Raw genomic sequence first — 13,597 nt, 5'->3', positions numbered from 1 at the left:
CCCCTGAGTAACCTTCTGCCTCTTGAACAAAAGCATGCTTAAACCCAGATTTTCGGATAATGTCAGAAGCTTTTTGACCACTACACCGAGGTTCTAGAATCACTACAATACTAGGCTTATATTTCCTAGTAAACAGAAAAAGCGAATTTTGAAACTGGGGTTTCACTGCTCCCCTACAGTTCCAGAAGAATAAATTCATTAAAAACTATGTTGAACGCAAGACTCCAAGGTTCTTGCATCCTTCATTCTTGAAATATCTTCCTGGTGAACTCTGTCCACCTCCATGCACGTAGAGATGGTTGAGGTTTCAGGATTTTGGATGTCGCTGCTGTTGTCAACTGATATATCAGGACCAGTTTTATGAAATATGTCATATAACTGCTCTTGATTCTGGATCAAAGTGCTATCTGCTTTCATCCCATTTTCCTGATCATGTTGATTTGCTTGCATAGGACTAACCGCCATGGGAGTAGCAATTGATGGAGATGGTGGAATGGGAGTATGATCTTCACGATTTTCACTCTGGACTGGACACCTCTTACCCGTGCTTGAAGAATGAGCCGCATGCATAGTAGTAACCGTTGATTTAGTCCTAGGGGTATCTTTGGACTTTTTGGATTTAGTCCATATTTTCTGAGGAATTTCAAACTGAGGGGCCCCCATATGAGGAGTAACAGAATTAATTATTTGATTATGATCCTCCTCATTAATAGGTCCAGCTGTTAAGATTGCAAACCGTGATTGCGTAATTTCCTCCTTATCACCATGATTATCTCCATGATTATCGCTGGTCATAACTCCCTTATTACCATGATTACCATGATTATCGCTGGTCATAACTCCCTTATTACCATGATTACCATGATTATCGCTGGTCATAACTCTCTTATCACCATGATTATCTCCATGATTATCGCTAGTCATAACTCCCTTATCATTATTCCTTTGTAACGTTTTTGAACCAGCGCCTGGCTGGACTAGTTGCTTTTTCAATAACTCAATCACGATTGACCGAGAATAACGGAAAATGACTGTTACACGTAAGATTCTTTCATTTTTAAATAATTGGATTTTAAATTTTGTGCAAATTTTAAAAAATATATTAAATATTATAATTGAAAGTTGTAATTTTATTTCATTAAATATTTTTTATTTCTTTTTTTGTTTTATTTAATAGAGATGTCAAAAAAATAAAGATAACATTCAAAAATATTTAATAATTTCTTAATTTTAAAAATAAAGATAAAGGAGTAAGTAATACGTCATGTTTGTTTACATCAGTGTTTAAAAATCCGGCCCGGTCATCGACCCGGTCGAGGTCAGGGGTCACTATGCTGACCCGGTTTTATATATTAAAAAAATATAAATATATGTATCCTATATGAAAATAATAAAAAATAAATCACCAATCATCAAATATTCAAAATATATTTAACATAATTCACCTATTACAACTACAAGTCAATATTACACAACCTAATTAAAGTATCAAGATACTAAAGTACAAAACTCATATTCTAATGATACCAAAGTATCAAGATACCACAAGTCTAAGTCGCTGGGAGAGAAGAGAATGATTAGAAATAGGTTTGCAAGCATTTTTATTTTATTTTTTTTTAATAAAATAACATTGTTTCATGGAATTTTTTTAAAAAAATATATATACAATGACCCTGTTGACCTAGGAGTCACTAAAACCCGGCCGGGTTTTGGGAGTCAGAGGGATCGATGTGTATATAAGGTCCAACTTGTGACCTCAACCCTCAAAAGAAAGTAGTCAGGATTGACTCGGATGAACCTGAAACTGGACGGAGTTTCAAAACAATGATTTACATAATTAAAGATAATTATCCAATAGGGGATAATTAAAGCCAACCATGCATGATGATGAATCGATGATTACTTGGGATGGGAGTGGGAAGCGTAACAGGGAGGAAGAGGAATCTCTCCCAGTTAGCCATCACTATTACTTGCTGGACCACATTATGTCATACTCATAACACCGCATGTACTCATGCATAACGCTAGGGTCCAATTGGATTGCAACTACACGATGCATTACTATGCATTTGTGATTTGTCCACAGTTCAAAAAACCATTTTTCAGACTTTCAGTGCTCTTTATTTCTTCTTGGTTCTATTTGTCAGGTAACCGTTGGAGTGTAATGTTCTAAAATTTTCACAACTATTAAATTAAATAGTTCTTTTTTAATTTTTTTTTATATAATACATACTGTTAATGAATTTTTCATTGTTTTTAAAAAGTATGTCATTTTTTAATTTTAGATATTAAATAGCATTATGTAAATAAAATCTGTTTTAACTATAATCAAGAAAACGTTACATGAATTTGTGTAATGTTAGAAGAATTTGCTTAATTATAATATTAAACAAGGAATCATCTGACAGAGTAATAATAATATAGGATAAGATTGAAATGGATGAATCTGACAATCTGTTACGTTTTTAACAGGTGCATGCATCTGTGCCTAAAACAATGACAGAGCTTTGAAGTAGATTCTAGTTCTTGCAACAAAAGTAAATTGAAATAGACCACTAGCTCATCAATTAAACAGTGAATATTTTAGCTCATTTGGATTCATATGTTACATCAATGGTGGCCAAAATGAAATTTCCCAACATCCATTGAGGTGGGGTGTGTACTGTGTAGTATGCAATGCAATTATTATGCTGAAGTTGCAACTTCCAACCATATCCAAGTTGGAAAATTTGGGAAAGTGACGTTACAAGATTCTCTTTTTAATCAATTCGAAGTGCAATTATGTAACCGACGGAATCAAACGATGTTCTCTCACTAAAATTCAAAATATATAAACTTATTTAAATATTAAGAAATAAATAAAATTAAATAAATGCAATTAACGGGAAAGATAATCGCCCCGACATCATGGATTAATTACACGTAGTAATTATTAATTAATACCTATGAGAAGCTTTCAGCATCTTAACACGAACGCCCAATGATATCTTTCTTCACAGATTCTAATATTGATCACACAAATAATCTTTTCAGTTGTATTTTTTTCTTTTGAGTAAATATCATTTTTGGTCCTGGAAATATTTACCAAATTCTTTTTAGTTCCTGGAAATAAAAAAGGATCAAATTGGTCCTTAAAATTATAAAAAAAAGGTCACATTAGTCCTTATATCAACTCATTCGTCACTTACGTGGCCCTTTTTGCATACTGTTAGGGACCAATTTGGTTCTTTTTTATTGCCAGGGACTAAAAAGGATTTCGTGGATATAGCCAGGGACCAAAAAAAGTGTTTATTTTTTTTTTTTTTAAATAAAGTATTAAGAACGGGGAAGGTCTACGAAGCACCGACACTTCAAAATCTTTGACGTGTCGTGTCCGACATTTCTCGACACTCATCGACACTCTGACACTTCCCGACACTCAAATACTTGTTGCAAAGACTCAAAAAAAGTTCAAAGGTTACTTTGCGATGCATTTTGAGTTTCAATTATTAGATTTGTTGGATCAGAATTACTATTTTATTGAGTTTAATATAAACATTTGGAATATCTTATGTTTCTTTGCAAAATTGATGAGTATTATAAGTTTAGCTTTATTTTTTGTTAAATTATTGAATATTAAATTTAATATACACTACATAAATTAAAAATAGGGAAAAGTTCACCAATGCCCATGTGGTTTGCTTCAGAATCACCTATGCCCCTGTGGTTTTTTTTCTATCACATATGCCCCTGTGGTTTTTTATTTTTTACAAAGCACATGGGCATGTGTGATAAAAAAAACCACAGGGACATAGGTGATTCTGAAGCAAACCACAGGGGCATTGGTGAACTTTTTCCTTAAAAATATTATATAATATCAAAACGTGTCCTAACGTGTCAAAATTTAACATTTTTTAGAATTAACGTGTCAGAATGTCTTGCTGTGTCGTACCCCGTGTCCCGTGTCGGTGCTACATAGGGGAAGGTTATACTTATAACCTATTTTCGTTTACAACTTCTTACAACCATATCTTAACCGTTGATTTCCGTCAATCAACGATTAAGATTTTTGCAAATCAAATTTATTAATTAATTATTAATTCACAATAAATGACAACCGTAGATTGTCGAAAATCAACGGTTAAGATATGGTTGTAAAAAGTTGTAAACGAAAATAGGTTGTAAGTATAATCTTCTCCGTTAAGAATAGTTGTTTATAATAATTTATTATTTAAATACTTTTATTGCAAAATCATAAAGAATTAATTATTTTATGAATTAGTTTATATTTAAATTTTTTTACATATTGTATCCTTTTATTTTATTTTATTTTGCTAAATATTAATTACTGTTTGAATCCAAATTCAAACAAATCAATTAATTCGATTTCGGATTTAAATTTCTCCATCATTCTTAAAGATTGCGACTCTAAAAAATTGAACACATTTTCTTGTAAAGTTAAATCTTGAAATCTAGCTAAAACACCACTAGATGAACAATTCGTAAGTGTACCCTTTTATTTTTAACTTTTTGGTAAAATACACCTAACCTTTAATGAATACCAACAAAAACTAAGCTCATTGCCTCTTTTCTTCAATCCCCCAATGGCATCAACACTCGTTGATTTGGAGAACGATACCAGCCATAATAAAAGAAAATTTATACAAATAAGCTATTTATTGCATTCCTCCAATTTCATAAATTTCTTTTGGAAAATATATTTTTCTCAGTATCAAATCTAAAAAAATAAAATAAAAAAAACTTAAAAGTCATCTAATAAAAAAATGAATTAAATTGATTTTCAATTTTGATTCATTAAAAATCAGTCCAAAAGATTATTATTATGTGTATAAATATTTTTTTTCTAAAAATCACCATATTATTCGCACATACATAAAGAAAATTACATTTTACATATATCATAGAATTGACAATTAATTTAAGCGTATATTTGTTGTATTGGAAATTTGGAATATTTGGCTATTAATTTGAGATTGAAATTTGTTTATTTTCCTTTCAAAAAAAATTTTAAAAAAATATTTGTGTATTTTACTGCTTATTTTTCAAATGATTATCATCCTATGTTACAAATTTATGTATCATTTTAATAAATGTTTGGTTATTTGTTATGTACATTTGTTATTTATTGGTTAAGTCGACCGCTACATTGTATAAATGGGTTGAGTTTTCTATTTTGGGCCACGAGAAAAAATATTGAATTTAGGCATACCTTTAAAAAAATTATGATATATATGGGGGGAAAATTATCAAATTCAAATTCATTTAAATCAGATAATTTTACAAATTGAACCAAATCAACGAATTGAACCAATGGCATTTTTCTCTCTTAAAACGGATCCACAAACACACCTTATACTTGAAAAAAAATCAAAATGAGAAAATCAAAAGGTAACATAACAAGTAACAACATACCCTAATAGGGGAGATGAAATTAAAAGATATCCTAGCTAGTGGCCTTACATTTATTGAACAAGATCAAAATTTTGAAAATAAGAATAAAATAAGAGATTAATGTTTCTCATGTTATAAAAGATAAAATTATTTCTTATACATATAAAAATAAATGGAGTCTGTGTGAAGAGTAGAAAGAGAAAGAAAAATATGAGTGTCACGCATTTTTTATACGTAAACAAAATAAAAGTATCCCTTGCTAAATATTAATCTCATAATACAATGGTGCATTATGGTTGGGTTGAAGTGTAAGCAGTGCTGCGAAAAGTTTTGATGGTACATGCATTAAGAATTTTGAGGAGGACAGGATTGTGAGTGCACCTCGGGGTCTTGAACTGGCTCAAAGCTGCTCCATTTGATACAAAATAGTCCAAAATCTTCTTGAAAGTTCCTCTCTCTAAAATGCGAAGCTCTAATGGACCTATTGAACTGGTTTTTCTTGAGACCACGTAACCATGATCAACAAAAGCTGCATCCATTTCTCTGCAACACTCGTTAAGTACATTATCCTCTGCCTCCCCTTTGATCTCCCAGAAAATGACATAGCACCCTGGTTGATTAGACACATCCGCATAGCTAGTAAAATCAACTAGCTCAGCTTGGGGGGTCTTGTTTAGTAACTGTGACCCCTTCTCTACCACTATTTGAAGGTCCTTCTCTGTATTCTTGTCTATATTTATTGTTAGAATTAGTTTTCTTCTGCATATAAAGTTCAATTTTGGGGTCCCATTGTGAAAACCAGCCACTTCCACCACATCTCCTAATCTGAACCTATATAGCCCTGAAAGTATAAATGTTCATATATTTTCAGTTTATAAGATTATATTGACAATTTTTTTTTTTTTTTTATAAATTACATTATATTTTATCGGTAATATTTTATTCAAGAATATATTACTAATCAAACATAATATAATTTATAAATAAAAAAATTTATAAATATAATATTTTCTTTTTCAGTTTGTTAGAAAATAAATAAATATAGAGTAAACATCATTTTTGGTCCCCGGCAATATCTACGAAATCCTTTTTAGTCCCTGGCAATAAAAAAGGACCAAATTGGTCCCTAACAGTATGTAAAAAGGGCCACGTTAGTGACGGAGGAGTTGACATAAGGACTAACATGGCCCTTTTTTCATAATTTCAGAGACCAATTTGGTCCTTTTTTATTGTCAGGGACTAAAAAAGATTTCGTAGATATTGACAGGAACCAAAAAAAATGTTTACTCGTAAATATATACAGATAAAGGGTCATAATTTGGATTTTGAAATTTTGAAAATGACCATTTCTGATAAAGTCACGGTAAATCCTTGTCAGAAAAGACTGAAGTGACAGGTAAATAAAATCAATGAAAATAACGTAAAGGCATAGGTCACGACATACATCTACACTTGTATGGAATCAGTAAATATTCTTTTCGGTTTTCGGCAAATTTTATAATATCTACTTTAGTTTCAAATAAATGAAAAGATTATGTTGTGGTTCTTAAAAAATGGAAGTGGATCTATTTTAATCTTTTGAGGGATTAATATGGATTATTTTTTAATTTATGAGAAATCACAATTTTAACTAAATAGGTTCATTTTAAATTTTTTAGTAACCATAAATAGCCTTTTTATTTGCTATAGACTATAGCGCATCGTGAAATTTGCTAAAGACCAAAAAATATATTTAATCGTTGTGAAACTTTGTAGAAAATGAACATTTGTCAAAAAAAAAAAAAAAGAAAAAAAAGAAAAGAATGAATAATTACCGGTGAAAGTTGTGAGGACTATTTCATATTCTTGTCCAACTTTAACCTGGGATAGTGGGATTGGCTTGTCTTCCATGAAATCATCAGTAACTGAAATGCAATCTTGTTTCTGTCTGTGAAGTGGTATGAACTCAAAGTAAGAGAAAGTGGGAACTACAGCAAATGTTACTTCCTCCGGGGGCAAACTAGGATCCACATTAACCCCTATCCAGCTCTCACTTGAGCCATAATCAGCACTAACTAAAGGCAACCCATTTGCATAATGCCTAAGCTTTTTTAAGTATGGTTGCATAGAACCTGTCATTATGGAACATATGTACTTAGCATTTGGCCAAAGTTTGGGAATCAAACCAAACCAACCCACCAGTTCTAGCTCCTGGCAAGCTGTTTCTAATTTTGAAGCCAAAGATGGGTTTGAAGAGATTACACCCAAAACAGCATCTCTCATTTTGGGTAGTTTGATTATTCTTGAATTCAGAGTACCATCTCTAATGTCATTGCAGATGTCTCTCCAAAGCTCTTCAAAACTGCAAAACGCTTGCACTATGCCATAGACAAAAGCTGAGGAAATAAACTCTACGTGATCAGAGAAGAAGAGACCAAGGAGAAGGTGACAGTACGTGGATTGTTTATAGTCCCCACCACAAATAACATCATATGGACTACAAGTAAATGACTTTGTTTTCTCCTGTTTTATTTTGAATTCTTCACTTGCGTAGTAATGTGTTGTGGCTGTTCCTACTGCTATGCCTCCTTTTGTTTTGAACTGATTGCTGCTGTATATGAAATCAAGAATCCTACCTCCTTCCCTTGTTGGATAAATCCTATAAACAGTGAAAAGAAGAATGAGAACTTCAAAAAATAATTGTTTATCTAGTAGCTAGGTCATCATGATTCATGAAAAAAAAAGGAACCCACAAGTTTTATGAAATTTGAGAGACACACCTTGATCTATAGGCTGCTGCTAAAGTGAATGTTTGAAGGGTAGTTTGTGCACTATGGTTTGTAAAGGGTACGAACTTTTGCCTTCCTTCTGTGGTTCCAGAACTGCACAACCACCACCACACGATTTACTTTTTTTTTATTTTTTTAGTAACAAAAAAAGTTTATCAGAAAGTGGAGGGAGAGATCTGCCATGCTAGGAAAGAAAAACCAATATTACATCTTAATTTCTATAATCAATATGCATGAAAAGGCTACCATGGTTAATTACTTGAGCTATTGTCAATTGATATGGTTACTTTACTTGCACTTAAAAACCATGAATTAAGGATAAGGGGAGCTAGAGGAAAAAATCTATAATACTACAGTTGTATGTACAACCCAGTGCTCCTCTCATCAGCTAACATGTTTCCTTGAAAAAAAGAAAAAGAAAAAACAACAACAATAACTTTAATATTATAATTATTGTATTCTTCCGAATACATAATTTATAATTTGATTTTAAACTACCCTTGGCTTGATACGAGGATAGTATAGAACATGCTCTCGAGCTAGAGAAAGAGACAGGGAGAACAAAAAGGAGAGATAGCCATATATGGCCTCTATTTAATATTCTATATTCTGATTCCTATCAATGTAAACATAGCCATGAAATTAAAGAAAATTCAACACTGCAATGAATCCCATTTATCCCCCTAAAAAAGGAAGGAAGATATGAAAGGAAATTAATGACACTTAAAAAAGGTAATAATAATACCTTAAGGAAAGAGTGGTTATGGGTTGTTGAGTGAGTATAGGACCTGTGTTTCCATCTGCAATTTTTTGGATATATGGCTCAAAGTCTGCATGTGAGGCAAGGGGAACCAAAGAAGTGAAAAGAGATTCCAATGCACATGCATCATCCATCTCTGGGATATTGTAGTTTCCCAACCATTTCTTCAGATACTCCACACCATAGTTCTGCTTCAGAATCTGGCATAGCATCTGAGTCTGAACTGAACCAGCGTCCTTGGATACATCTTCAAACCAGGTAACGATATCAGAACCACTGTTGCAATTGCTATTGGTGCTGGTATTATTATTATAACTGAGACTGAGACTTGGTTCCATTGAAGTATAGTGAGTTAGTGCTGAGGGCATGAAGAAGTGTTTGCAGATAAAAATAATTCAGTTTGGTGGGTGTCAGTTTCTATAAGGCAATTAGCTACAAAAAAGGCCAATATAGGAAGTGACCCCACCATTGAGATATCCCTTTTTTTTTTATTTTGGCTATCCATCAAGTAATGTTTTGTATTCAAACGGCTAAACAAAACCTAATATTGTAGAATAAGAATAGTACGATAAGTTATAGACCACAAGTAATGGCCTTATCGTTATAAGGGGGGGAGAGAGAGAATGAGAGATTCTTCAATGTCATGTAAGGATGACATGGGGACTATCAGGGACCAAAGCTAGCAGTCATGACAGCTGAACGCTTTCCCTCCAAATTTATTATCAGCCATCGTTTGAAAATGAAAGCATACTTAATTTTATCTTGTAGAATCTTATATGTGGCCGTAAGAATAACAAATGTTGTATTAAATATTGATTATTGATTTGTGTGCATTTAACTATTCAAATATTTAATAAATTAGAACACTTAGATATAAATAGGATCAACGATCAAGGTTGAAAGTGTAATTTATACCATTTTAAAATGATCCTAACCTCTTGTAGATATATATGGGTTCATCTGGTATTCAGTCACTCGATATAAGATTTTGTCCAATTATCGTATTATAACTATGTACTCCGGAGAATATATAGTTATAATATTAAAGTTGTATTTTTTTTTTCACTTTTCACGTTAGCAAACAAGTTTATGAAGAGAGAGAAAAAGTAAACCTTTAACATTATAACTATGTATTTCTCGAAGTAAATAATTATAATACAGTGACTGGACAAAATATTATATTCAGTGACATCACACCCAAAATATATATTTGGGGTTTACATTTCTCCAGTTGTTTGTAGGGGTGTTCATCAATCGATCAAAACCGATTCAAACCGCGGTGACCGAACTGAAAAACTGAAAACCGAATTAACCGAAAACTTAAAAATAAAAAATCGAGAAAAAAATCGCAAAACTTAATTGGATTGGATCGATTTTTGGATGGGTTAGAGAAAACCAATCCAATAATCCCCAACCTTACCATCTATTTACTTGGGTCTTTCCTTAATCATAGCCCAAAAATCATATAGCAAAATTCTAAATCTACTACCCATTAACCCATCATGTTGGAGGAGAAAGTGGGTTGTGCTTGATCTATGTTATGCTTCTTCTTCTTTTTGGTAAGATACATAATATATTTTTATTACATGGATTATTTTTGTGCAGCAGCTCCTCTATAAGATGAAATTTGGGTTATTTCGTATATCAGGCAACCATATTATAAATCTTTGGTTGAAAGTAAAAGATGATAATTTAACTTTTTGTTGTACAATGCTTCTAGATTGCACAATAATCAGCTTACAAACTTTACAAAGCCGATACAAACAAAAGATATATTATTTGCATAATAATCATCATACAAATCTTAGGCTTTTCAAAAAATCGAAAAACAGATCCAATCCAAACCGAATAAAATTGGATCACATTTGAAAAAAAAATCAAAAACGAATAAATGATTATATGATTAAACTGAAGGGATTGGATCAGATGATTTTTATTTTCAAAACCGATCCAATCCAGACCGTGAACACCCCTAGTTGTTTGATGTCCAGCAGTCAATTATCTACCACATATATAAGTGGTGACAATATTAAATGTAGAGAATCATAACCACATAAAAAGTAAAAGCAATAAATATGAAAATCATAACCATACATTTGTCATTACTAGAGTAAATAAGCAGGAGAAAATATTTTACTTATTTATATACATATATATATATATATATATATATATATAAAAGATAGGATCAGCTTATATCGAAGTAAGAATGATAAATCTTACACCAAATTTTAACAATTAATATTCGTGAATCTAACAGTTATAATTTATTGAAAATTAATGATTAATTAATAAGTATGACCCAATAAATTATAACCGTTAGATTCACGAAAATCATCTACTGAGATTTGGCGTAAGACTTATAACCGTTGATTGACGGAAATCAACGATTACGATATAAAATGATTCAAAGTTATATCCTTTAAAAGGACAAACATTTTTCCACAGACATAGACACACAAATATATATATAAATATGTGTGTGTGTGTGTGATTTTAATATTTCTCATATTATAGAAGATAATTTTATCTCTTACAAATATATAAAAGCGTGTGCGGCCCACGTTTTCTTTTTTTCTCTATCCTTATCACATGGGAGCCATAAAAATTTATGTGCGTAGAAGATAAAATTATTTCCTACAACGTAATAAATATATATATATATATATATATATATATATATATATATATATATCCCCAACTTCTCATTTCAAAGGAGAAGATATTTTCTGTAGTAACCAAAAATAACTATGTGACTATGTCTTACCGGTAAGACAAAGTTATAATATTAAAGTTTTTTTTCTCTCTCCGCCACGTCAGCCGACAACCTTTTGAGGAGAGAGAAAAAATAGCTTTTAAAATTTCAACTACGTCTTACCGGTAAGACATAGTTGTTTTTGGTTGCTGTAAAAAATATCTTCTTTGAAAGCGTCAGGACATTTTCATATATATATATATATATATATATATATATATATATATATATATATATATATAGGAAAAAATATTTCTACGTCACTTTAGATAAGGTTATCTACAACTACCATTTATAACTATGTTCTCCCGGGAGAACATAGTTATAAATGATAGCTGTAGATAATCTTATCTAAAGTGGCTGCAGAAATAGTTATCCCATATATATATATATATATATATATATGGGAAATATAACTACTATGTTGTAGGAATGAGATTTATGTCCTGCAATCTGTTTTTAACTATATACTCCGGGGAGTACATATTTATAATATTAAAGTTTCATTTTTTGTTGAGGTAGAGGAGAGAGAAAAAGTAACTTTAATATTATCACTATGTACTCCCCGGAGTACATAGTTAAAAACAGGTTGTACGACAAAAAGGATGTATTGTTATAGGACATTCGACGGACCTTATATATATATATATATATATATATATATATATATATATATATATATATATATATATATATATATATATATATATATATCTGTGTGTGTGTGTGTGCTTATCATTTTTCAAGTTGTTTGAGATAACTTTATCTCCAGTCACTGAATCATAACCGTACAAAGATAGATCAACGATAATAAAAGAATAGAGAAAGAAAGGGAATCATAACCATTCAGAGGTAAATCAATTAATATAAAGAAATAAATAAATAAAACGTCGTAGTTTTTGGATAGACAGATATAAATATATCTCAAGCAACTTGAGAAATATTTATATTTATATATATATATATGTAGGGAAAAACAATTCTCAAGCTGCTGGAGATAAATTTATCTCCGGCCACCCCAAAACTACATCGTTTTGATTATTTATTTCCTTATATGTATTGATTCACCTTTGAATAGTTATGATTCTCCTTTTCTCTCTCTTCCTTTATCACCATTGATCCATCTTTGCACGGTTATGATTTTGTAACCGGAGATAACTTTATCTCCGGTAGCTTGAGAAATGATAAGCCCATATATATATATATATATATATATATATATATATATATATGACAGGATCCTTTGACACCAATGTCGAACTTTGAAATTTGACACCAAATCCTAACACGAAATTTTCGCCAATTAACGATTATCATTTATTGAGAATTAATAATTAATTAATGAGTACAATTTTCAATAAATGATAACCGTTGATTGGCGAAAATCAAATGTTAGGATTTATTGTTAAATTTTAAATTTGACACCGGTGTTAAATGATCCTATATATATGGGGAAGGATCTGTTTACAAACTTTTTTTATAAATTACACCATCTTCTCCAGTGAGACGATCGTGTAACCTAGTGTTCTCGCGGGAGAAGATTGTGTAGTTTGTTAGAGTTTGTAAACAAAAAAGTTTGTAAATATAACCTGCCTATATATATATATATGTGTGTGTGAGAAACGTTATACTTGCAGCCTATTTTCATTTACAACATCTTACAATCATATCTTAACTGTTGACTTCAGTCAATCAACAATTACCATTTATTGAGAATTAATAATTAAATAATGAGTTTGATTTGCAAAATTGATAACCGTTGATTGGCAGAATTAACCGTCAATCAACCGTTGATTTGCATAAATGCTATTATTTTTTTAAATCAAACTCATTATTTAATTATTAATTCGCAATAAATGATAACTGTTGATTGACGGAAATCAACGGTTAAGATATGATTGTAAGATGTTATAAACGAAATAG

At 31.0% G+C, this 13,597-nt stretch overlaps 1 protein-coding gene across 1 annotated transcript; it reads right to left on the bottom strand.

Moving 5' to 3' along the window:
• Positions 1 to 5,681: 5,681 nt before the first annotated feature.
• On the bottom strand, positions 5,682 to 9,257 carry LOC133284568 (indole-3-acetic acid-amido synthetase GH3.10-like). Its single transcript, XM_061481612.1, has 4 exons — positions 8,905 to 9,257; positions 8,151 to 8,252; positions 7,206 to 8,029; positions 5,682 to 6,232 (listed from the first exon to the last, which is right to left on the bottom strand). The coding sequence occupies exons 1-4, from the start codon at positions 9,255 to 9,257 to the stop codon at positions 5,682 to 5,684; spliced, it is 1,830 nt and encodes a 609-aa protein (XP_061337596.1).
• Positions 9,258 to 13,597: the final 4,340 nt, after the last annotated feature.

Source organism: Gastrolobium bilobum, unplaced genomic scaffold (genome assembly GCF_033153095.1).
Source record: "Gastrolobium bilobum isolate Gb01-03AN ecotype WA unplaced genomic scaffold, APGP_CSIRO_Gbil_v1 utg21709, whole genome shotgun sequence".
Taxonomy (NCBI): Eukaryota; Viridiplantae; Streptophyta; class Magnoliopsida; order Fabales; family Fabaceae; genus Gastrolobium; species Gastrolobium bilobum.
Note: the sequence above shows the minus strand (reverse complement) of the source record. Positions and strands in the feature narration are given on the sequence as shown.

What these genes read in the sequence shown, in the direction of transcription:
- LOC133284568 (XM_061481612.1), bottom strand. Translation starts at nt 9,257, where the DNA reads ATGGAACCAAGTCTCAGTCTCAGTTATAATAATAATACCAGCACCAAT. An exon ending in ATAACCACTCTTTCCTTAAG is followed by an intron (nt 8,253 to 8,904) that starts GTATTATTATTA and finishes GTGGTTGTGCAG; the next exon opens with TTCTGGAACCACAGAAGGAA. An exon ending in AGTCCTCACAACTTTCACCG is followed by an intron (nt 6,233 to 7,205) that starts GTAATTATTCAT and finishes TTATACTTTCAG; the next exon opens with GGCTATATAGGTTCAGATTA.